Source organism: Maylandia zebra, linkage group LG3 (assembly GCF_041146795.1).
Source record: "Maylandia zebra isolate NMK-2024a linkage group LG3, Mzebra_GT3a, whole genome shotgun sequence".
Lineage (NCBI taxonomy): Eukaryota > Metazoa > Chordata > Actinopteri > Cichliformes > Cichlidae > Maylandia > Maylandia zebra.
Window position 1 is genome coordinate 60887771 of NC_135169.1, and position 26210 is coordinate 60913980.

The following is a 26210-nucleotide window of genomic DNA, read 5'->3' on the forward strand; positions in this document are numbered from 1 at the left end:
GGACTCCTCTCTGTGTTAGACCTCAGCGCAGTCTCCTTCACACACTGAGGTTAATTATGGAGTTCCACAGGGTTCAGTGCTAGGACCACTTCTGTTTACAGCATCATCAGAAGGCATCGTTTACATTTACAGACAGAAAGACCTGACGAATGATTCTTTTATAAATGTGGTTCATTATAGTAACTCTGTAACTGACTTTATAGAAACTCTCCTGTTCTGAGAATCAATATTCAAAGCAAATGCTGCAATATGGAGTTTCCCGTGTACAACCTGTGACTTTGCATGCGTGTGCGTGCGTTTGTGCGTGTGCGTGCATGTGTGTGTCTGTGTGTGTGTTCCAGCAGCAGAGTCCAGTGGAGCAGCGCTACAAGGAGCTGCTGGCCCTCAGAGACGAATACTTGAAGAAGCTGGAGCAGCTGCAGCTGTCCGACTCGTCCACTTCCTCTCATCTGGCTAACAGCCCCACCCCCAACACCACCTCCTCCTCCACCTCCACCCCATCACAGCAATACACACACCTACAGACTCCTCTCTGAGGGCTGGTGACGCACTCGCGCATGCACAGATATCAGAAATACTTGCTAACTTGCACTTACACCTTCTTCAGTTTGATTTGTGTCTTGCACATGCAGGGAATTAATTAGTTTTGTGCAGCCCTAACTGTTGAACAACAGAAAATTGCGAATAGGTTTTAGATTTGATGGCGCTAGTGTTGTCTAACTCTAATACCACGTGATGGTGATTTATGCAATATGTCACAGTACAGCCTTGTCTCGAGACTTTTCTAAACACACTTTTCAGACAGTGAAGCCTTAAACACACTGAGCAGCTTTCAGTCCAAGGGCTCGAACACACACACACACACACACACAGGACACACACCGTTGTGTTCATTCAGGCAGATGAGCAGAGCTGAAGTTCAGTTTTATCCTGTCGTGATTACACAAGAAATTTTACCTCAGGTCTTCTTAGGAGAGTTTAATGAGCTCCAGCCACACCCAGTTTACAGAGGTCAGCATGCAGGGCAAAATAAATGAATCAAGGTAAAGACAGGTTGCAGGTTGCAGGCGTAGCCAAAGACTAAGCTGTCACGAGTCAAGGTCGGTTGAGCAAAATCAGGAGACTTCCTGTTTGTTCGATTCGGGTTTAGCGTCAGAAATAAACTGATGTGCATTTGACAGAGAGACGTGAGAAAGCTGCTGTCTGTCAGCTGGCTCCTGCCTGCGTCACAGCTGTTTGTGTCCTGTACCAACAAACAACAACACTTTTTACACTTCCTGCTGCTGAGTTCTCTATCCTGAAGGCGTACGGTGATCCGAAGCGCAGCAGACCTAGAGTTCTCAAGTGGACGGCGGTTTAATTTCCAGCTACATGTAAATATTGCGTCTCGTTTTGGGGCATTTGGGGTTTTTTAATAGCTAAGGAGGAAATCTGGAGCCACGTATGTTTGCCACTGCTATATGCTACATCACTGAAAGCAAATGCAGTTCTAGCCAATGACTTTGGTTGGAATTAATTAGCATTCAACACGTATGAATGCAACTTTGATACAGGATATATTTCAGGTGCTCGAGAGAGTAAAGGAAAGTCACGTGGTGCTGGCCTCTGATCCGGATCACTTCCTGTATTTAAACGTTTTCACTAAACACACACAGAGTACAGTCCTGGCCCATCGTGGTCTCAGCGTGCTAACATGCTGGTCACCAACTCGAGAGCAGGGTGAGTGATCACCTGTCCCTTTGGACGCCTGTTTCACCGCTTTGTAATTTTTTGTTTTGGTTTCTTTTCTCCAACAAAGATCAACTCATTCCAATTACATCGAATGATTAAAAAAAGGTTACTTTGCTCATCATGATCGTTTTTCGTTGTTTCAGGCGGGTTTAAAATTTCTACCTGGGATACGTATGAAAACTGTCCAAGCAGCATGTTCAGGTGCTGTCAGCGTCCAACTCGGACGTGTGGGAATGTTGGCAATGTTTTTCTTATTCGCACCAACTGATTCTAACTATTTGATATGACGTCTTTATCACAGTTAACACAAACTGTGATGAATGGTAGTTTGTTACAATCGCAGTGACTCCTCCACTTTATTCCAATCATCCAACCGCGGTGACGCGTCGATTCTGGAGCGCTGTCATTCTTGTTGCCAGGAAAACGTAACACGTCAATCACGTTGTGTTACTTTGGCAGTGCCAGCTGTGGGGTTTGAAACCAGTCACTTCACTCAGCAGTGGATGCAGATCTCAGCCTGGCAGTGTTGCATTGTGGGAGGGGAAACTGGTGGAAGTCTTTGAGAGGGATGCAGGAAACAGAAGTAGATGACGCCTCGCGACGATACCTTTAGCAACATAGTCCTATAAGTTCTTTCCTACAAACAGTTACATTTAACAATCACAAACATATAAATGTTACTGTTATCAGGATTCTCACTACAGTGCTCATCCATCATCGATGAAATTATGGATTCATGGAAAAACTGACTCTGTTTTCTTCCACGTCACACAGACCCACAAACCCTGCACAGGTCATGTTCTCCTTTTTGTTTCTTTACGCTCTAAAGTCGATTGTCTGATGTCTTCAAAACTGGAGTTTGAGCCCATTCTGCAGATTTCTATTACGATCGTAATTTTTAACGCGCGTCGATTCATGTCCAGATTCTGCCTTGGATCACCTTCACCTCTACAGAGAGACTTTAGCTGCGCTGTATCTTATTTGAGATGCTTTTAGAGGCAAACAGGGTCTCTGCTAGTTAACCCCAACCCTTCCTCAACTGACCAAGTTAACTTCCCCTCATGCTTAACCAGCTCATGTTGCAGCGTGTAAAATGTTTTCCTTGTTTGATTTTAAGGAATCTTTCAGCCATGTAAAAGGTAAATGGGCTGATGCTGTTTTATTCTACCTGAGCTTTATACAACAACATGTTTATGCCAGTTTACTACAAAACAGGCTGATCATCAGTCCAACAAAGACTCACACAGTTTTATTCTAAAGTCTGCAAACCTCACTGACTCTCTTTGTGTTCAGCTAACCCTGCTGCTTTTGTGCTTTGACTTCATAGCCAACCTTTAGCTTGTCAGTGCAAAACACTTTCCTGCATCAGCTTTATTTAGCCCCTCTGTTTCCCCAGCGTGTCCAAAATATGGCAAAAAAATCAGAGTTACTGAAAGCACCTGGAGCGAATCGGTGATAAACCTTTAGAGTGTCCAGCCTGTAAATGCACATTGTGTGACAGCTGTAGGACACGGCGAGTTCTCACATCAGTTTCCTGTAATAAGCTTGGAGAACTTGTCTTGTGGTTTTACTGTTTTTCTAAAAGTAGCTCTAACGTAAGAAGGGAGAACATACAGCAACTGTCAGGATAAAAGAGAATAAACTACCTGCATGTGTGACAAATTCCAAAGTTGAACCTTTTCTGGAAAAGCGAGGCAGTGCAAGCTGATTGCTGTGTGCAAAGAGGTGCAACGTGACCCGAAGTATTTGGTCTGACCGCGGAGGCAGAAAGAGACAGAAGTGTGTGTGTTGGGCTCTTGGTTGTATTTTGGGAAAAACAAATGAGAATCTATTTTTTTTTTTACTTTGTATAAGCACCATGATGTAATGTAATTACCTCAATCAAAACCTATTTTACTGTCTAAAGTTCTATTGTTGTAAAATACAAATATTTTATGTAGTGTAAAACCTTACAGTTTTATAAAAAGGAAAGTAATATTGGTTCAGAAATTGTTGGTATAAATTTTGGATTTCTGCTCCATCGGTTCAAAGTGTTTGGTTTTATCTCTGAGGGCATTTTTTGCTTTGTACGTGCGAACCCAGGAGGAGGAGGAGGAGGAGCGGCGGCGTCAGGCCACCAGCTCCGTGTGGATCCTTGACTCTGGTCTGTGAGACGTCCTCTGCCATTGTTCATTTCAGTTAGACGCTTTCATTTATGTAGGGGATTGTAGTTTGAGGGGCTTGTGTCATATTATAGCCAGCTTTGTAATGAATACACACAAAATGTGTACTAAACAAAAGGTGAAATCTGAAAACATTTCACGTGTTTCTTTTAATTGGTTTGTTGAAAGGCTCATTTTCTGTAAATAATTCTGATTAAATTAATTTAAAGTGTTCTGGCTGAGTGCTGTGTGTTCATTCAGTGACTGCAGTGTGTTCAGTTTACATCAACAAATACTAAATATTATCTATAACAGAAAAAGATTTGTATCCATCCAGATCCTTCAGGCTGTTCTGCAGTGTTTACAGTCAGTGACAGTCTAGCATAGAAAAGCATTACGAGTAGAAATAAAGAAATGTAGGGTTGTTTGTTTCAGCTGAGCTGGACAATCACAGACGGGCTTTTTCTACAGTTTGAACCAAAGACATGCTGTGAAGTTCTTCCAGCTTGCTGTGCTAAGTTTGGATGCACAGTCAAGCCCATAATTATTCAAATTTTGACTTAAAGTTACTATTATTTAACCAGCAAGTTCTTCTTTGACTGGAAATGACACAGGTGTCTCCCAAAAGATAATAAGATGATGTACAAGAGGCATTATTGTGGGAAAAAAAAAACATTTCTCCGCTTTTATTGACATTTGAGCAAAAAGTGTCACGTCCAGAATTATTAAACTGTCCTTCTCTGGGAAAACCCAAAGTTGTGGACCAGTCCAAATAGTCCAAGCTGTTCTAAAGCATCCTAATTACCCTGATTAACTGGGAACAGCTGTTTTGACTCACCAGGTGAAAAACATCAGCTCTCTGCAGTGGGTTTGTGGACAGTCATGGTTAAGAGAAGGAGCTCAGTGAGGACCTGCGGCTGCACATTGTGGCTGCTCACAAGTCAGGAAAGGGCTACAAAGCATTATATCTCAATGTTTTAAAGGACCAGCGGCTACAGTGCAAAGTAGTGATGGGCAGATGAAGCCCCATGAAGCACTGAAGCTTTTCATCCAATTGGTTCACCCCAACGCGAAGCTTCTTGAAGCTTCATTTGCTCTAGCAGGACACCTACTGGACGTAAAAATATTAGTTGGCATGAATTTGAAGAGTGTGGCATTTTGCACACAGCCTGTAAATATCAACAACAAAAGGAGTGTGTAAAACATCTATATTGTAGTGATGGCAGTATACTGTGTATATTTATGCTGGCAGTATGGAAAATGATTATTTGCGGCAAAGTTCAAACCGCTTCCTGAACCAGTCACGTGGTACAGCCGGGCAGCGAGGCTTCGGACGTCATCATTTTCAGCTCCTCCCATAAATGAAGCAAGCCTCGATACGCGCTTCGCGGAAACGCCCCCTCCATTACTCGACACACGCTTCGAAGCCTCGATACAGAACGTCCCATCACTAGTGCAAAGTATTATTAAAAAGTACAAAATGTTCCGCACTGGAAAATCTCAGAGGACGAGGTCGGAAGCCCAAAGTGACACCTGTGCTGGCCTGGAGGACAGTGAGAGAGGTGAAAAGAATCCAAGGATCACCACCGAGGCCATTCTGGTGAATCTGGGCTCTGCTAGTGGCAATTACTCAAGGCAGACAGCCTTGAGAAACGATTAGCAGACAACATTAATGTTTTGCAGTGACCCAGCCAGAGTCCTGACTTCAATCCAACTGAGAATCTGTGGAGGGAGCGAAAGATCAGGGTGATGGTAAAAAGACCCTCCAATCTGAAAGATGTGGAGCTCGTTGCTAAAGGTGCATGAGCAAAAATAGCTGTGGAGACGTGCAAAACACTGCTCTGTACTTATAGGAAGCGCTTGATTGCAGTAATACCCAATAAAGGCTTTTCTATTGATTATTGAGAAGGGTATGAATAATTCTGGACTTGATACTTTTTGTTCAAATGTAAGTAAAAGCTGAGATTTTTTTCCACAATGATGCCTCTTGTACATAGTCTTATCTTTTGGGAGACACCTGTGTCATTTCCAGTCAAAAAGCAAAACAACATTTTGCTGGTTGAATTAAAATAACTTTAAGTCAAAATTTACCAGGGCTATGAATAATTATGTGCTTGACTGTACAAATTGGTGTCAAAAAGAAATAACAATTCAGCAAAGCGTCACACAATTTTAATGTAACTTAAATATTTCAAAAAGAATGTTGCCTACTGGAGGAAACACTGCCCCCTGCACGACCGTCAGTCAGAACAACAACACAGCAGGCTCTCTGACTAACTGCGTACTGAGGGAAGGTCAGTGGTCTGTTTTATAGCGCTTCTCTAACCTGAGCACTCAAACACAACTTCATCTAATGTTCACACTTTGATGGATGCATCAGAGAGCAACTTGGGCTTAGTGTCTCGCTCAAGGAGATTTTGGCATGCATATTAAATCTGCCAGAGATTGAACCACCAACCTTCACTCTGATTTTTTGATTTTTTTTTTTTTTTAAATCCATCAGCCATCATCAAGCTGCTAAATACATATTTGGAGTGGCTGTAGAGCAGCAGGTCACCTACTAGCTCTATCTACTGCTCTACAGCCACTCCAAATATGTATTTAGCAGCTTGATGATGGCTGATGGATTTAAAACAAACAAAAAAAGTCTTTGTAGGAGTCTATAAGGACTCTACATTTTCTACAGATACTCTGTAAAACATTGGAGTGTCAACTCTCTGGGCCCTGTTTCAGGAAGCCGGTTTAGTGGAAAAACTGAGTAAGTATACCCTGAGTTAACGAAAACTCTGGTTTTTCGGTTTCACAAAGCGAGTTCAGCTGAAGCCTGAGTGAGTCACTATGACGACACACGCCGTGAAGCTAACCTGCTCCCTAGCAGGTTTACTACAACTAACCCTGACTGTCTCCGCCCCTTTGTCGGAAACCTGACAGTAGGAAGTGTCAGACATGGCGTGCTCCTTCCTTGAAGAGCCAGTAGATGTTGAAGCCCAAATTCTCCGCAGAGCTCTCCGCCGGGAGAGAGTGATTAGAGCGCGTTTGGACATTTTATCATTTCCTGATGATTTTCTGTGTGAACGTCACCGTTTCTCAGCACAATCTATAAGTTATTTGAATAACATCCTCAGGCCATATATTACGCATGTGACACATCGTGGACATGCTCTCAGTTCTGTACATATTATTTGTATTGCACTTCGGTTTTTTGCAAACGGGAGCTTTCTGTATAATATTGGTGACGCTGAGCACGTTTCCAAGGCTACCGTCTGTCGGGCAGTCAGGAATGTTACAGTTGCACTGAAACGTCTCCTGTACTCGTTTGTGGTGTTCCCCGGTCATAGACCCACAAGATTTATCAAAGAGGGATGCCACAAAATTGCAGGTATCAGGATGAACGAAACTTAATTCATGATGTGGTGATACTTGGACTACTACTTAAATATTACATTTATTTTCAGGGTTCCCAGGCGTGATTGGCTGTACAGATGGTACTCACATTCCAATCATTGCTCCTTCAGTAAATGAAGGAGACTATGTGAACAGGAAGTCTTTCCACAGCATTAATGTACAGGTACATAGTTCCCTGTAGCATTTCAAACTAACAAATTATTTCATTATAGTAATGGATGCTAATTTGTGTTCTCTGCACTGTGAAGATCATATATGATGCTGCCAACATTATCACAAATGTGGAAGCCAAGTGGCCAGGCTCTGTCCATGACTCACAAATATTCCGTGAATGTACACAAAATTTGGACATGGTGAGTTGAGAATACTTTAAAATATATAAAGACCAATTGCTTCAGGGACATTTGAACTGAAGTGTATCCTTCTGTCTTAGGAGAGTTCACTGGCTACTTGCTTGGTGATAGGGGGTATCCATGTTTACCCTATTTGCTCACCCCTTACCCTGACCCTGAACCGGGCCCACAGCAGCGATATAACCTGGCTCATTGCAGGACAAGAGCCAGAATTGAAATGACTATCGGAATGCTTAAGGCCCGGTTCCAGTGCCTGCAAAGACTCAGGGTCACCCCAGAAAGGGCATGTGACATTATTGTGGCATGTGTGATTCTTCACAACATTGCCACAATTAGAGGAGAACACTGTCCTTCTGAACCAAACATCAGCAGTGATCCAAACCATGAACATCCTGACCCTCTCACTGACATACAAGATGGAAGAGCAGTCAGAGACACCATATGTCACAATCATTTCTTTTGACCCATCACCTCAACATGTTGAAAGAAGAATAAACAGATTTTTTGTTCAACTGGCTTTATTGGTCGCCTGTGTTTCCTGTACACAAAGTATTAAAAGATGTAAACCTCATAAAGTGTCTCTGTTGCTTCCTCCTCTGTAACAGCTGTCAATGTTTCTTCATTATTTTCCTGTAGTAAAGAAATAGACAACATTGCTGTTCTACTGTGAACTCATATAATCTGTGGAGTATTACTCACAACTGCATGTTGGTCTGGCTCAACAGGAGGCTGCACCAGATGCAGTACACCATCACCATCAACTGATAGAATATGAGGTTTATACAGGTCACTTATAACTTACAAGGGACCAAATGGCAATTAACAAACATACCAAGCACCTTACACTTCATTGTCATTATGCTCTCAAAGACAACCAAGACTGAGGGAAGGCAAAATCAGTAGGAAAATAACTTCACTACAAAATAATCCATTATGGTAAAGAGTTTATCAAATGAATGAGTCGCACTGCAAAGGTGACTGTGAAGAAAGGATGTATGCACATCATGTATTATTTTGAATTTACCCCCTATGTAGGCACTTGTGTCTTGCGGGGTTATTGACTCAGAGGATGTCCCCGCAGAGATGCCTTCAGCCACAGGGCGCCCACTGTTTTGGCTGAGGGCCAACTGCTCAGCCTCTGTGAGTGGTGGTGGTGGAGGACCCCCACCTGTTTTTCGGGCCTCCGCTTTTTTTCTGTTGGCTATAACGGGCCACATTTGAGCATACAGAGTAAGCAAATATGTACTTGTAATGTGCTCAGATAATTTCAATAAGTGCTTACAGAAAGAAAATTAATGTAGCCTCTAACTGCAATTGATTTACATCGGACAAACAGACCAAGCACTATGGCTCATAATACAATTACACCTTACCTGTTTGGACTATATTTTTATATTTCATTTTTACTTGCTGCCAGGAACGTTTGGGGCCTGTTGGGTTGCACCTGCGCTCACATCACGTCACAAAATAAAATGTATAAAATAACAAATAAAATATAATAAAATAACGTGTTAAATGGGTGGAAATCCCTCGATCAATGTTTAAATTAACACTCACGCATTGACTCTGTCGGCTATGTTTTGCCATGCATGCTCACTTTCTTTTGCAGCTGTGGCTGTGTTACTTTTTTCCGCGGAATTTGCATGTTATCGGCATATGCTGCCATCAGAATTTCGGCCTCAAGCGCTGTAAAATACATTGACCGCGCCTTCTTTCCCTCCGTCTCCATGGTGACTCGCTTAATCTGTGCTCCGCTTATCAGGGCTTTATGTATCCTCGTGCGCGCGCTTAACTTGGGGTTAAAGCAACTCCGCGTTGATTGAACTAATTGTTATCAGCCTTTCTGAAACCGAATATTCTGAGTTGGACAGTTCGGGGTTACTCAACCCTGCGTATCGTTTTTCACTCTGAGTTTTCTAAACCGGCTTCCTGAAACAGGGCCCTGGAGGGAAGTGATGTGAACAGCCTGCCAGATGTGAACCGGAGCAGTGTTCTGTTGAGCAGACTTCTGTGTAAAACGCAACAAACACCATGTTTGAACATAGAGGTGTCCATAAGTGCACGTGGCACCAGGACAGCCCAGGCTGCAGGCTGATGATTGATTTTGATTTATGATTGAATGATGTTCCTGTTCCTCTGCACAGGTGTTTAAAAAATAAAATAAAATAAAAATTGCGAGTTTACCAGTTACAAAAGCATGTTTTCCTCTTCCTGTAAAAAAGGAAAAAATATAATTTCATAGATTTTTCAAGTGTGGAGAAAAAGTGAAAACCAATTATTGTCATTTAATTTATTACCCATAAAGAAAGTAGTTAATTTAAGACATTTACTGATAATTATCAGGGTGATGAATTTTTCAGGTTGATGTTAGGAAAGCTTGGAGTTTTTGTTAAAAAAAAAAAAAATTAGCTCAAGAAGATATTTTCTTTATATATATATGCTGTATACATGCTGTATCAGTGCATCCTATGTTTATTATTGGTCTTGAAGAATACCTGTGACAGAATTTTGTTGTAATATTTTAATTAATGATGTAGATTTTTTGCGGTTGCTCCAACTTTTCTGCATTTAAAGATTATATGAAACATCCTTTAAGCAGTTACCCCCGTTTCTACCAGCAGTCCTAAATGTGGTGAATTCAGACAGGTTAATTTAAGATAGAATATGTGGTTATTTATTTATTCGTGTGTTTTTTGTATTGTGTTATTATTTGATGAACATGTTTGACACCCACATCCTCTCGTGGCATTTTTCTTCGTTCCGTGTTGACTTCTTCTTCTTCTTGCGCTGATGTGGCAGTTTTGTCTAAATGGCGACGCCTGTCGGTCAGACCCTGCAACAGCATCCTTAGCACTGGTAGAAGCCGTGGCGACGTCACTGTTTGCGAACAACAATGCTGCGGGTATAGATGCGACTAAGAGGAAGTGCAAACAACCAAAGCAGAGGAAACCACTGCATGTGAGATCCGCTGTCGAGCCTCTGATTAGTTTCTTTACACCGTTCGGAGTCCTTAAAGATCCATTACAGCCGCTGGGAGCGGACACTGGAATTACACCGAGCTTTAGTTTCATCCGCATCCCTTGTCTGTATCAGAGGAAACCATCATCTGCGCCCCCCGGTGACCCAGAAACGAAGCAGTCGTGTGACAGATGGAGAAACAGGCCGGAGGTGCCGGCGCTGGGGACGGTGCAGGGGCGAACAGAAAGCCGTGGGGCTCGCCGACTTGCGGCGCGGCAGCCGGTGATACCCTGGACAGGTAAGCAGGCTCGCTAACGAGAAAACGTGACGTCGATGCCCAGCTTGTTACTTATGCTCGCCTCGCTTTCCCACTGAACACCAGCAACATGAAATATTAGTAGTATTTCTTCACACCTTCATCTCGGCATCGATCCACAGACCAGTGCTTGGGTCAAACTTTCCAACGTGACAAAACACTCATCACGGATGTAGTGTGTTAGCATTTCATCTCAGTGTTATTTGGAACCACAACATACAACACAGTAGCTGACAAAATAATACGGTCACGTGATTAACACAGCATATAGGAAATGCACAGGAATGAGGCGGAATATGGCCACCCAGCCTGCAGACGCCGAGTTACGTATCCGTATCTGCCGCTCAGAGGAAGCGACGTGCAGCGCAGCCACCTGAGGGAGAGATGACGTGGTGACAGAAATGTTACAATGTTGCTCCTGTTAAAACAATGCCGACACTGAAACGTGGGGTTGTGTTGTGCTGGGTAGGAACCATGTTCTTTATGTAGTCTTTATGCTGATGCCTGCTTATCATCCCCCCATTATAGTACTAAAACTGGAGGAAGCGTCACACAGTCGTAACTCCTCCCCCTCAACATTCCAAGACATTCACACCACAAAGCTGCTCCAATCCAGACTGAGTCTGTCAGAGGCACTGGCTTATCTTCTGTCACCGACAAGCTTCATATGAGCTGATATATTGTTCTCGGCTTGATATTCAGGACTGTCATGGAGACCGACCGTATGTCTCCATCACTCAGACAACCGCTGTCAAAGCTCAGGGACAGGATGTTGTACTGTCTGGCTCAGGAGTGGGAGACAAATCCATACAGCAAAGTATCATCAAATTTTGCATCCAAAAATCAACATTTTATTAAATAAATGAAAATACTCTGTGAATACTACAAAAGTCTGACTCAGACTGACTGAAGTCACAATGCAGTTTATATCAGAGACAGATTGCATATAATTGGCAACTTCACCCCGTGTAGTTGCAGGCTGGTGTCAGTCTGATGGCAGACTCAGTCCAGCAACATTTCTGGCAGCTTTTAGTGGCAGTGTTGGTTTTCTTAGCAATCATCGTTTGCAGTTGAAATAATATTAGTTATGCATTAATAACATTGTTACTACACAGGGATTCTGCTCTTTGAGCTGGGGGAACGTTCTCATCTGTAACATGTGGTCAGCTGAACATCGTCCTCACTGACAGAGGATGTTTATCTGTTTAACACATGCATCTTACAGTGATGATGTTAAACGTGAATATAGCCGAATATACGTCAGTTCACTGTTTCACTCTGTGTTCAGTCCAACAGGTTCTCACGTAGAATGGTGTAAACAGCTAATAGCAGCCACAATCTCCAGTCAGATCTCAGGATCAGTCCAACCAGACATTGGGAGCAGGGACATCAAGGTAGATAACACACAGCACACACAGACACACACACTGCTGGCAGTGATTCTCATCCGTGTGTATTCTGTAACTAATAGGCTGGGAGAAGACCAGACTTCATGGTAAGTCTCGGAGACGTCTCCATGTGAGCTGCTTTGAGTGTGGGCGCCTAGTTTTGTCTGTTAAGTCCATATGAATGATAAAGTCTGCTGTCATTGTTTAGGGACACTACTGAGCAAGTTATCGACTGCTTCTGTCTGTCAGCGGCCTGCTCTCTGCAACCACCGCTCTGTAGCGAGGCGCATTTTGGCTCATTCATATTGAGTTTTGTCTGTTAGACCTCAGATCAGGCAGAGGTGTAATGTTCTATGTATTGCACATTATATGCAATGTGCTTTATTAACTAGACGATGCTGCTCATATAGATCTGTTATTTAGCAGGGTTTAGCTGTATTGTTTGCAAGTCTAACACATCACACTAGACCTGCAGAGAGAGACCAAACTGTGGCCCCTGGTTGTATAACATTAGATCTTTGCAAACGCTGACGATAAAATATGATAACACCTCACTACATCTTCTACAGCTATTACGTTGCACCTGAGCAATAAGGCTGACCAATATTCAGAGAACTGGAGTTTTCCTTCCCGAAATCCAGATCGGAACCAAACTCTGTGCTTATAGCTGCTGAGAACTGTGAGCTGAACAGTGTTAGTTGTGTTATTTCTTTGAAAAGTTGCATTTCCAGGAACTTATCACAGTCTTGAGAAATGTAACCAGAGTAGCACAGACTTCACTGTCACCACTGTGGTATGTACACTGTCTGTGAAATGACAAATAGCTCCTGAATGTAAAAAGACACCACTCTGTGCACATCTAATGAAATGTGTGTAGTGAATTCACCTCCACTGTGTCAGATCAAACCCTCCGATTTAAGGCTCACTTCATTAGAACAAAGTTAGAAGCGCAGCTTTCCTGCAGCTTGTCTGAACTTGTATCGGCTGTTTGTCACTTGTTGTCTTTGCTTGAATTTTGAGGCTCATTGTTTGGAGGTTGCTTCTGCGCGCTTGTCTATTTGCATCCTTCTGTTATAAACACAGACTGATGTGCCACACATTAAAGATAACCTTTGGGTTGAACCAGAGTGTCACATTAGTGCTTTCCATTTCATGTCCATGTGGTGTGTTTAACCTCCAGGTGTCCAAGAGGCTGAATCGCAGGGTAAGAGTTGTTGTCCTTTCAACACATTTACAACACAAGTGTACTGCACACACACAGGAGTTTTGTAGCCTGGGATAAAGCAACAGCTGCCTCTTGACTGTGATTCTTGTGATACAGCAAATGTTCAAATTAGACGAATACCTGTAACGGCTTTAGGACGTGCTCTGAATAAATATTGCATGTGATGCAAATTTGAGCAGTTTGTTACTGTGTGACAGTGTGTAACCAAATCAGCCTCCTGCTGCAGACGGACCGGAGCTGCTGCTCCTCTCTGCTCACTCTACTTCCTGTTTTATCCCTCTCTGCTTTTCTTCATCTTTCTTTTTTCATTCTTAATTAAGTATGAAACTGACTCCACTGCAACAGAGAAAGAAACCAACCAGACAAACTGTAGCGCCTCAATAAGAAAATCTAATTAAAGTGGGGTTTTTTTTGTAACTCGATGTTGTTTGATGAGTGGACTGGCTGCAAATCAATTTCCCATTGGGGACATTAAAGTTACCAAACAGTGTTTGCATGTGAAGGCCATCACAGTGGTGGGAGCATCAAGCTGTGGGAATAATTCAGTGTTTCTAGAACTGGGAATCATGCCAGTGGGTGGAAGGAATCCTGAATGGATCTGTGAAGCTTCTGAGCAAACCTAGGTCTGGATTGTTATAATAACAATAATAATACATTTTATCTATAGGTGCCTTTAAGAGGCTCAAGGTCACCTTACAATAGCACAAGAACAATCGCAACAATATAAAAAACATGGCAAAATAACATTTAGACATAAGGTAAATAAGAAAAACACAAGCATGCAAGTATAGAAGCTGAGCAAGTAAAAATGGACTAAGACAGAGCAGGTGTATGCAATTCTGAATAGATGAGTTTTGAGATGTGAATTAAAAGTGGTTTGTGGTCAGGAAGTTCTGGTGGAAGTGCATCCAAGTGCATCCACCACACAGGCGGAGCAGAGTGGGGTCGTTAGGCCTGGGGTTCAAGCTTGACAGGAAGTGCTTCTTGGAGCTCTACCAGGGCGCAAAATGCCTGGAATTATTTAGAAAAAAAAGAGATGCCCAAATACACTCCACAGGGTCAAAGGTCACATACTTGTTGTTTTTCAGTGTTTAACAGTTCATCCTTAAAATATTTGTGTTTTTCTCTTATTATCCCTGATAACACTCTTATAGTTTACAGGAGAGCAACACAACTACCAGATGTTGAAAGAAATAGTCGTCCTGACAAAGGGGACAAAAACTCTCAGATGATTTTATGACACTTTTACAGCTGAAACAGCAAAATGATTCCAGGCGGCCGGCTTAACATGATCGATGTTATTAAACCCCAACTTGCTCTTTATTGCATCTGTCAGAGGTAAAACGTGATTGGTGAACGAGGGATGCTTTGAGTGCTCACGTAGACTAGAAAAGCACTAACGAACGAGTCCACATTAGCATCAGGGGAGCTAATATTTTTGACTCTGGTAGGTTTTGTGAAATTAATTTGCTTCTATGTGAAAGGGGACATAGTGTGCACATCCATCATATAAACCTCAGATGTTTGGGAACCCTGTTAAAAACTCCCTGCTGTTTAACAACACTTGGGAAACTTGACAAACCTACTTTAAACATTTTTCATAGACGGCCCAATAATTCTGTGCTCATCTGTTTCACACGAGCTAGACTTTGTTTTGTACTGCCCTCTCAAAGGGAGTGATGCACTTGTGTCGTCACATCTTCAAACACATAACATCTTTCAGTCTATAAGCGTGTCCTTTTACTATATAATCTCTCTCTGTCTCTTTGTCTCACTGTCTTCATGCTGGCTTTTCCCTGCAGCAGGATTCACAGGATGAAGGGCTTTGTTACCATGGAGACATTGACTCTGAGCATCCTTCCAGTGCTTTGGCAAGTCTGTCTCTTACTTTTCTTCAGTTTTCTTGCTCCTCGCTCTGTTGGTCTGCCTGCTTCATCCTTTCCGTTCACTCTTCTTTCCCTTAGTGCTGCTGTGCTATCCTGGCAAAATGACATGTACAACAGTCAGGGAGGGTCTTATAAAAGATGTTACTGATTTGTATTCTTGGAAATGTAGAATGTGTGTGGTAGCCAGGTCCTGATTAAGAATCAGACAAAACATTAAAACCAGTATTGTTGAACAATCATATGACCCCCTATGAGCAGCACTTTGGCGACAGTGGGAAGGAAAAACATCCGGCAGAAAAGGATTATTGTTCTAACACTGATGAGTTTATTTTGCAACAGTAGCAAAATACCTCTCCATTACAGGCTTGATAACGATGTGTCTGCAAGTACTAGCTAGCATAAAACAGGTGTGTAGTGGTCCCACTGAGTGATCTGTGATCTTTGCAGACCCTCCCAGGTCTGAGATACGGAGCACAGGTCAAAATGTTCCAGAACCAGGTTCCTCTGCTCCCTGGAGAGACCATCCAAACTACAGGTACCTTCATTCTTCCTAGTCTCTATGTGTATTGTCCAGTCATACAAATACACCTGTGTAATCGGCGCTTTTCTTTTCCTACAGTCAAGGATGTGATGTACATTTGTCCATTCAGCGGTCTGGTTACTGGGACTTTGACCATCACAGACTACAAGCTGTACTTCATCAGTGTGGAAAAGGTCTGCTCGATTATTAGAAGTGCTGTAGCGCGCTCCATCTGTACCAGTGTGTTCATGTTAGTGTGTCCATTCAGGACTCTCCCTTCATTCTGGATGTGAACCTGGGAGTCATCAGCAGGATCGAATCTATCAGTGTTCCCAACCAAGGAGAGAACAACAAGGGACTGGAGCTGGTCTGCAAGGTACCGCTTTAATACACAAGCAGTCACACAAATGCATGATTATATGTGTTAAAACACGTCATCTAACATCTTATAGGCATTTTTAGTTAACAGCAATAAAAGAAAAACCCAGAAAATGTGCAAATGTCTTATTTTGGCGAGTCTGCTGATTGAGCAGTTTCCTGCTTCATGCTTCAGGACATGAGGAGTCCCAGGTTTGCCTATAAGATGGAGGAGAGCCAGCCGGACGTGGTGGAGGTGCTGACCAAACATGCCTTTCCTCTGTCCCACAGTCTGGTCAGTTTAATTCTCTTGTCCTGTATTTACTGCTTTTAACTGACGTGTCACTCAGATCTGCCTCACAACATACAGTGACAGATAGCAGACGCAAGCACCAACATACAAAATGATAAAGAGGAGCAAAGGTTGGAGGATAGTGAGGAGTTTGACAGTTAGCTGTAGAAGGCTTTTGGTTAGTCCCATAAGGCAAACTGGTCGTGAGTGAGGGCGGTTATAGTAAAAACTACTGTTTGTCACATCTGCATGACTAATTCTGTAACTGTGACTTCCTCGGGCAGCCCTTGTTTGCCTTCCTGTACAAAGAGCAGTTTCCTGTGGACGGCTGGAAGGTGTATGACCCAGCAGCAGAATACAGACGTCAGGTAACTCCACGGGCGCCGTTACTCTACGACTGACATGTTGCCAGTTAACCTCATTTGTTGCAAAATGTTTCTCTGTTTCTTTTTTAATAGCACTTTTCCAGCATCCTGAACATTTTATGTGTGAACAAGTTACGTGTGTATCAGATTTGTTTTCTACATTATCCAGACTTTGTTTCTTTCCTCTGCTTGCATGTCTTTTGTCAGGGGCTTCCTAATGAGAGCTGGACCATCAGTAAGATAAACAGCACCTACGAGCTATGTGACACGTATCCTTCCATCCTGGTCATCCCCACCAACATCACAGATGAAGACATCAAACGAGTGGCTGTGTTCAGAGCCAAGCACCGTATACCGGTCAGTCTGAGCACAGATCTGAGGCTTTGCTCTTTATCTCAGAGTAGAACGGGAGCAGCTCCCAGTTTGGATTCGAGGGACAGACAGCGTCTCTACTTTTAAGATTAAAGATATAGTTAGGGCTGGATTAGCTGACCCTAAACCTCCCTGATGTTACGCTGCAATAGGCTGCTGCAAGCTTCCCGCGATGTTTGCAGGTTCATTGGCTGATGACTTGTCAGTTAGCCATACATCTTGCTTTGTAACTTTAGTATTTATGGGAACACACAAAATGAATGTTAGTTTAGATTCTGTCCGAGCTGTTTCCTCATGCTGTGCTCAGTGTGTTTGGCTCGCTTGAACTGGTCTTGCTCTTCCTGCTTGCAGGTCTTGTCCTGGATCCACCCGGAGTCTCAGGCCACCATTGTACGCTGTAGCCAGCCGCTAGTTGGGCCGTCAGACCGTCGCTGTAAAGAAGACGAACGCTTTCTCCAAATCATCATGGACGCCAACGCTCAGTCCCACAAGCTCACCATCTTTGATGCCCGACAGAGCAGCGTGGCCATCACCAACAAGGTGCAACACAGAGCGTTTTAACCACGCTGCTATAGAGACATGCTTCTTCATCACTGCTCACCCTTACATCACTTATTAACACGGAAATCTCTCTTTTTCTTTTGGACTCCTCCGCTGCCTCCATCACATGCAGGGAAAGGATGGAGGGTATGAAAGCGAGAGTTTCTACCCCAATGTAGAGCTAAACTTCCTGGAAATTCCAAACATTCATGTGATGAGGGAGTCTCTCAGGAAGATGAAGGATGTCGTTTATCCTACCATAGACGAAGCCCACTGGCACTCCTTTATCGACCAGACGCACTGGCTGGAGTACATACGGGTAAACTACACAAACGCACGCCAGCCACATAAAAGAAGGAACAAGCTGTTTCCTTATGCAAAGAATAGATCTTAACCACACGGCCCTGCTGTGTTTAGCTGTTATTAGCAGGAGCAGCAAAGGTAGCTGATAAGCTGGAGTCTGGGAAGACGTCGGTGGTGGTTCACTGCAGCGACGGCTGGGACAGGACAGCCCAGCTTACCTCTCTGGCCATGCTGATGCTGGACAGTTACTATCGCACACTGAGAGGCTTCCAGGTTACACACACCAAGTACACACTCCAAACCTCATCTTTGCATGTAGTAACGTACTAAACATATATATGCTTGTGTTTGCAGGTTTTAGTGGAGAAGGAGTGGATTAGTTTTGGACACAAGTTTGCTGCTGTAAGAGTCTGCTACATATAATATTTGTTGGTTTGCTTTATATCCCTATTTTTTACATAACAACATAACAATCTGGCATCAACATGCAGTCATTTACATAGTTACCTGGAATGAAGTACATTCACGAGCCTTTGCTTTTCATGTACACGCTCAAGTGTCGCTGCATATGTAAACAAGTTAGAGGTGCTGTAATGCATTTGCTTCACATGCAGAGATTCCGAGTCCAGGAGGAGAAATACTTACGAGAAGATCTGTCATAAAAATCTGCACCATATTAAATATGCATGCCTTGTTATTAAGGAAGCTTTTAGTTGTATATGAGAAAGCAAATGATACGACTCAACATCAGGCATTCTTTACCTCGCCAGCTCCACAGTTAGAAGTCTGTCAGATAGTTTGCAAAATTAATTAATAATACTAATTAATAATTTGAAAATAGGGCAGGAAACTGAACGGCAAATGCAGAGCAAAGGAAAAATTGATATGTTTTATATTTTAGATTCCATCCTTTGCTTTGTTGGCAGCGCTGCAAACCCTCGGCCTTCTCTCAGTGAGCTTCATGATGGGGTCACCTGACGTGTTTCCCCTCACAGGTGAGCCTGTCAGGGCTCATTTGCTGAATTTCTTGCCTTCTTAATGAGGTTGGGACCATCAGGTGTGTTGTGCAGCAGTCAGGTTGGTGCACAGCTGGCAGCCATATTTGACAACTGTCAGAATTCATATTATGGTGAGAACCAATCAGCTGAGAGAAACAACAGCCCATCATTACTTTAAGAACTGAAGGTCAGTCAGGCTGTAAAACTGCTAAAACTTTGAATGTGTCCCCAAGTGCTGTCACAAAAACCATCAAGACCACGATGAAACTGTCTCACATGAGGACGCCCCAGGAAAGGAAGAGCAGGAGTCCCCTCTGCTGCTGAGGATTCATCCGAGTCACCAGCCTCAGAAATCACAAGTTAACAGCAGCTCAGATCAGAGCCCAGATAGATGCCACACAGAGCTCCAGTAGCAGACACATCTCTACATGTTCAGAGGAGACTGTGTGAATCAGGCTTTTATGGTCAAACAGCTGCTGAGAAACACAAGGAGTGGACATTAGACCAGAGGACATCTGTGCTTTGGTCTGATGGGTCCAAATCTGAGATCTTTGGTTCCACCTGCCGAGTCTTTGTGCGATGCAGAAATGAAGGCCTCCACAGTCACCTGACCTAAACCCAGTGTGGATGGTTTGGGATGAGATGGAGCTCAGAGTGAAGGCAAAGGACCAACAAGTGCTCAGCATCTCTGGGAACTCCTTCAAGACTGTTGGAAACCGTTTCAGGAGACGACCTCATGAAGCTCATGGCGAGAACGCCAAGAGTGAGCAAAGCAGGAATCAAAGCAAAGGCTGTTTGGAAGAATCTGAAATATCAAACATGTTCTGAGTTATTTCACACTTTTCTGTTATTACAGAATTCCACATGTGTTCATTCATAGTTCTGATGCCTTCAGTGAGAATCTACAGTGTAAACACTCATGAAAATAAAGGAACAACATCCATACTTTTGACTGGTTGTATATTTCTGTGTAAAAGCTCAGAAATGATGCAGGAGTCTAGTTTCATATTAAACATATCAGATGTAAGAAATATGAAGATTTGAAACGACGTCAGGCAGGCTGAACAAATGCTTATAACTACTTTTCCCCTGTGTTAAAGCGCGTGGGCCACGGTGATGAGAACCATGCTAACTCAGAGCGCTCGCCTCTGTTCGTCCAGTTTATCGACTGCGTCTGGCAGATGACTCGACAGGTCGGTCCTGGACTCCAGCTTCAACAGCACATCGTGTTCGTTTCTTGATTCCAGGAGTTGGCATGTATGTCTTTGTGTGTACGTATTTACATCATTTCTCTGACTCGTTCTGAACGCAGTTCCCAGCAGCCTTTGAGTTCAATGAGCTCTTCCTGATCACCGTGCTGGACCATCTGTACAGCTGTCTGTTTGGTACATTCCTCTACAGCAGTGAACAGGAGCGGGCCAACCAGGTATGTTCGTGTCCTGATGCAACAGGGTCATAGAAGCTGTTTCAGCTGAAAGTCTAACTTTGTTTTGTGCAGGAGGTTCCAGCCAAGACTGTGTCTCTCTGGTCGTACATCAACAGGTACGTTAATGACCTCGCTGGTTATGTTAAGCGTGAGTGGACAAGATTACTGAAAGGTTTTGACTGGTTGATGCTGTTACCTGACAGCCAGCCCGAGGACTTCACCAACCCCTTCTACGTGGACTATGAAAACCACGTTCTCTACCCGATGGTTTCGCCCAGACACCTGGAGCTTTGGACCAGTTACTATGCCCGCTGGAACCCACGCATGAGGCCACAGGTACGCAGGTGGTAGCTGGTGAAGGAGTCTGGTTAGGGATGAGATGTTCACCACAGATAAATGTTACCAGAAAACAACAGGTAACAGAAACAAGATCTACAAGAAAGCTCTCATGATGGATTTAGTCATCCATCCACCCGCTTCTGCTTCTCCTTGTCAGGGTCGCGGGCTGATCAATTATTGATTCATGTACTAACAGGAACCGAGCAACAGAGACCGTATGGTTACATTGTGACCTTGGTTCTCTGAGTAAGAATCTCTGGAGAGTGGAGTCTCGATATGATAGAGAACTAATGTCTAAGTTCTATATTTCACTGTTTTACTCTTTGGTGCAGTTGTGGATGTTATTTTTGTGGCTCAGCTGCAGGGGAGGGTGGAGCAGTGGGTTCAGGGGAAGCTGAGCCACACAGCTGCTCTCAGTCACCTGGTCATGCCGGGACACAGGACACGGGACCTGATGAGAGAAGGGAAGATAAAATTTTGATCAAATAATCCCAGACGAAGGAGCTTATTTTTTATAATACAGAGAAGAAAACATCTTCTTTTCTATTCAGTTCTGGCTGCTTATCTCCTGATGGTGTTGGAGTTCACTCACAAACAGCAGACACTCAGACAGAGCTCACAGTAAGAGTCTCAGCTGTGCCGAGCTGAGTCTACTGAGGACTGCTGGAGAAAGACTGTAGCTCCTCACGCTGTGATTGTGTTTCAGGTACCAGTGCACCAGACTCTGAAGGATCTGCTGATCCTGAGAGCAGAGCTCCAGAGGAGGGTGGAGGAGCTGCAAAGAGAGGCTTCATCCCACTCCCTGTCGTCCTCCTCGGACCACTCTCCGACACACACCGCAGGAACCCCGCTGCACACGGCTGTCTGACAGGGACGGCCACACATGACTGCTTTTGTGTGTTTTAACAAAGTTACACCAAAATACTAATTGACTGATATTTTTATCAACATTTCCATTTGAGAAAAATAAAATAACTCCTCGAGATATTTGTAAAATTAAAAAGCATTTAGAAAATGTTTTAAACTAGACCTAACTGAAGCGTCCTGTTAACTATATTTATATTATTTTTATTGCACTTCACAAGAGCATGGATTTTTTCTACTGTTCAACCAAAGCATGTTAGAAAACATGTTAATATAAAGTGATTTGGGTTCATTTTCTTGTTGCACTCTGTGGATGTTGCACCAGTTCAACCTTAAAACTAATTATGTGAATGCAAAGCATGAAAAATAAAAAGTTATTCTTATTCAGAGTTTGTGGTTTAAGGCTCTACGTGCAGATTTTTATATGATGTGTTGTTGTTTTAGGGCTCTGCTGCTCTGACGAGTCACATGCACTGCTGAACACGCTCCAGCTGGTAATGTTTATTGATTTGTAATGAAGACAGTTATGAACGGAAACTGTAAAATTATTGAACTCTAAAGAAGATAACAGCTACAGCTGTTTTATTTTCCAGCTCTACCACACAGTTCATGGCACAACCAACTATTCTCTGCTTACAAACACAGGGACCAACGTCTGCATGCAGAGACTGCTGTGTGTTTCCTTTTTATTTTTTACAAACTTCTTTGTCTTAAATAAACTATTTTTGTCTTCTGTGTTTCTGTTGCGTCTCTGTGAAACAACACGTCCCTGGTCACATCCTTCAAAACGTGTTTTTTTTTTCCACTGTATAAAACTGTTTGCAATGCATGCCCCTCATGTATGACTGTATGCATGTTCATGCTGCTCTGTTTTCTCAGTTTGCTTCAGAATCAGTGTTAGAACCTGGCAAATAAGAATTTTTATTCATATTTCATTCTTATATGGAACACAATATGTGTCATTATGAAGGCCTTAAATGCACAGGGTGCAGGTCTGCCACCCTGTGTAGCTTCACACACTCCTGACAAACTGATGTTGCAGAAACATTATACACAGCAGCTTAAGAATAAAACAAAACACGACAGACAGCAGCTGTTAATTTGATCATAATTGATTGCTTTTGTATCATTATCGTTCTTATTTACACATTTAAATACAACAGCAACGCTGACCAAAGTCCTGTACAGAAATACAAAATAGTATCAAATAATTTGTACTGTATGAAAAGCCAGTGAATACAAATGTGTTTTTAGATGAAATTTGAAAAGACTGACAGTAGGAGCCTGTCTGATGTGTAGGGGTACATTTAGGGGCTACGAACCCTTGATGGCCTCTGTGAACCAGCCTCGACCTTGGTGCGGCTAAAAGCAACAAATCATTTGATCTAAGAGATCTAGAGGGCGCATAAGGCTGCAAGAGGTCAGACAAATACCCTGGAGCGTGTCCATTTAGTGCTTTGTAAGTTGACAATAGTATTTTAAAATCAATTCTGAAGTGAACGGCGAGCATCAGGGAAATATGTTCACGTCTTTTAGTTCGTGTCAGAAGACGAGCTGCAGCATTTTCGACCAATTGGAGTCTTGCGAGGCAGGTCCGACTAACTCCAACATATAAGGAGTTATAATAGTTCAGCTGGGATGTGATAAAAGCTTGGATTGCCCGTTCAAAGACTTTAAAAGACAAAAATGAACTCGCCTTAGATATAAGCCTCAGTTTGAAAAAAAAAAAAAACCCGCTGTACAACTGAGCTAATCTGTTTTTTAATTTTTGTCAACTATAACCCCCAAATATTTAACGTTCGACTTCATAAAAGGTTCAAGACTGTGCAGGTTAAAATGATAAGTGCTGCCACTTGGTCCAAACATTTCAGTTTTGTTCTCATTAAAGTTGAGGAAGTTAGAGGAAATCCAGATGTTAGTCTCCAAAAGTTTATTCTGTTCATCTGGACGTTTTCAGAAACGTTTCCTCATCATCCAGGTGACTTCTTCAGTCTCAGCTGTCTGCAGGTTTCCCCAAATCTTATAAACAGGACATTTGCATAATGACTGAAACCAGCCCACTGAAGGAACAATGGGCTGGGAGGTCACCTTCATCATAATTATTCTCATGACCATTGATCAACAACCACTGATCAAAGACCCCTGATCAATGGCCATGAGTACCATTGACAGAGAGTTGGGGAAACGTTTCTCCCACTTAAAATGTCCAGATGAACAGAATCAACTTTTGGAGATTTACTTACCTGGATGATTGAGAATGCATCAAGACATCCAGGCGTTAACTTCACGGAGACATTGAAGTAAGGGTTCTAGTGGAGCAGGACAGCCTCGCTTCACTTGACAGTAGATCTGAGTGTAATCGGTGTATGAATGGAAAAAAATGTTATATTTCCTAAAAATTAGACCTAGAGGCAGCATATAAATAGAGAATAAAATTGGCCCCAGCATAGATCCCTGAGGAGCACCACAAGTAAGGGGAGCTAAAGGGAAACATAAAATCTCAGAAGCTCACAGAGAAAGTCCTGTCAAGCAGGTATGACCTGAACCAATCTAATGCTCCAATCGCGAGATCAAGATGCTTTGGCCAACAGTATCAAGCCGGTCGAAGCCGGTTTATCTTATTGATAAAAAACTGCAAGAACCTTTTGCAAGTTCTGAGGAACTATTAATACGAAAAGCTGGAGAAATATTCAGAGCAGAGTCAGTAACTGCTCTGTTTCTCTCTTTTTTGGTACTAAAGAAAATCCTTTTATATATTTAATCTTAAACCTGTGCAAGTACAACTTAATTCCAGCTGGGTCATCACCATGACCGCGTTAAGATGTTTTAGATTAATTTGTGTTTGTAATTGAAAAAACAAACAAACCACATTTGATTTTTTTCCATCACTACAGTCCCGATAAAAGTTTAAACCACTTGAAAAATGGCAAAAAATGGTTCCACGTAGAGCTTTAACATGCAACAAGAAGAAATGAGAGTGAGACAAAACATTTTGTTGAGCATGCAATTTATTGAAAACAACGCTTAAACTGAAAACGGCTGTTTTACAGCTGATCAAAGGTTTAAGACCATGTCAATGGAAAATTGTACTTAGTAGTCAGTATAGTCTTTTAATGATATAAGTTTGCATATGGTAGAATACTGCATGTAATCATTTGTGTTAGAAGTATATAACTGGTGGCATATTGAAAGAATGTCTCATCCTAGGAGGTCTGTAACATTCCAGGGTGTTCTGGCGTTCACCCCCACATCCTAGGAGCATGGGAAAGGTTGTACCTTGTGTTATTGTTTTACGGTAAGATTAACGTAGCTATGTCAGTTTTAGTCTAAGTGCCTTCTTTACATATAGATGAAGTGTTGGATTTTCCAGACCAGCAGGTTAAGGGAAGACACACGCGCGCGCGCGCGCGCACACACACACACACGCACACGCGCGCACACACACACACACACGTACACCTCCACATTCCAATGTAAGGAACAAGCACCCACTGAAGGAATAAAGACTAAAGAATAAGAATAAAGACCGGGGCAGTCTCTCATTTGTGAATCTTGGAGCTTCACTCTTGGTGTGTGAGCTCTGGAGGCTGCCCTTGCTAGCAAGAAAATCTATGTGTTTCTCCTCTCTGATTCTCTGCTGAAGAAGTGTTTTAGAATATATCTCTTAACAGTGCTATTTCCAAGCACATTGTGCGCTGTTGGTCCTGCTTGCTACACAACAACATTCAATATTCAGTATTTACTGCTGTTTACACTTAGCTAGATTAACGTGACGGTCAGTGGCGGTCCTAGCCTGTTTGGTGCCCCGGGCGAACACTCTCTCTGCCCCCCCCCCCCCCCCCCCACACACACACACACACATAAAACATATTAAGGATTGTGCGTTAACATAAAACTGTTGTCGAAATTCACCAGGTGCAAATGATAAGACTTATTATAATGTCTGGTGTTTTCGTGTTTGTTAGTTTGTTTTATTCTTTATTTTATATTTTATTTTATAGAAAACCGATTGGTGCCTGTACCATTCCCAATATGAGCTGGCTGATGTCGGGGCAGCATGAGTACAAGCAATTTTTTTTTTTTTTTTTTTTTTGCCGATGCCCATGATGCCCGTATCAAAAACCGCTACTGGTGATGGAGTTGTGTTTAGTATGTTGCTCTCTTCTTTTTCTCTCAACAGGTGATCCAGGAGATTTTTTTTCTTTCTCTTTTTAAGTGCCCTTTCTCACTGTCCCTCTTCCCTTCTGTTTTTCTTTTCCTTCATCGTTCTTTCTCCCTTTCCTATCCCTCAGTCATGTCTGTCCCGTCTGTAACAACTGAAAATAAAATAAAATAAATAATAACAACAAAGGTCGATCAAATGGACCAATACGGCAAGGCCGTGATGATCCATTTGGGAAAGTAAATCCATTGGGTCTCCTTGTTGGTCTT

General features: G+C 42.7%; 2 protein-coding genes across 15 annotated transcripts in view; both read left to right on the plus strand.

The window, feature by feature from the left end:
• mtm1 (myotubularin 1) overlaps positions 1 to 4106 on the plus strand; it is a 27332-nt gene extending 23226 nt beyond the window's left edge. For 3 of the 4 annotated variants that reach the window (XM_076882051.1, XM_076882050.1, XM_014411826.4), the window contains one exon: positions 342 to 4106. In XM_076882051.1, the coding sequence (XP_076738166.1) occupies positions 342 to 536 (195 nt within the window). In that variant the 3' untranslated portion in view covers positions 537 to 4106. The remainder of the gene's footprint in view (positions 1 to 341) is intronic. The other variant, XM_014411828.4, reaches the window with a different exon arrangement.
• A 6370-nt stretch (positions 4107 to 10476) lies between these two features.
• On the plus strand, positions 10477 to 22349 carry LOC101475552 (phosphatidylinositol-3-phosphate phosphatase MTMR1). 11 transcript variants are annotated; one of them, XM_004574790.5, is made up of 20 exons: positions 10477 to 10886; positions 12193 to 12298; positions 12376 to 12399; positions 13473 to 13496; positions 15320 to 15388; positions 15851 to 15938; positions 16023 to 16117; positions 16192 to 16299; positions 16477 to 16575; positions 16857 to 16940; positions 17145 to 17294; positions 17661 to 17849; positions 17983 to 18168; positions 18267 to 18425; positions 18507 to 18554; positions 20251 to 20343; positions 20463 to 20576; positions 20649 to 20692; positions 20780 to 20912; positions 21622 to 22349. In XM_004574790.5, exons 1-20 carry the CDS (start codon positions 10780 to 10782, stop codon positions 21781 to 21783), a joined length of 2082 nt encoding a protein of 693 aa, XP_004574847.1. In that variant the 5' UTR covers positions 10477 to 10779; the 3' UTR covers positions 21784 to 22349. The 11 variants fall into 11 exon arrangements, with proteins under 11 accessions (XP_004574847.1, XP_012771369.1, XP_076738167.1 ...); XM_012915915.4 differs by having other exon boundaries at positions 15323 to 15388; XM_076882052.1 differs by lacking the exon at positions 12376 to 12399.
• The last annotated feature ends 3861 nt before the right edge of the window (positions 22350 to 26210 follow it).

Bases quoted from the DNA above. Each gene is read 5' to 3' on its own strand.
- LOC101475552 (XM_004574790.5), top strand. From the start codon at position 10,780: ATGGAGAAACAGGCCGGAGGTGCCGGCGCTGGGGACGGTGCAGGGGCG. The intron at 16,576-16,856 runs GTCAGTTTAATT...TTCCTCGGGCAG, and splicing joins TTCCTCTGTCCCACAGTCTG to CCCTTGTTTGCCTTCCTGTA. The intron at 17,295-17,660 runs GTCAGTCTGAGC...TCCTGCTTGCAG, and splicing joins GAGCCAAGCACCGTATACCG to GTCTTGTCCTGGATCCACCC.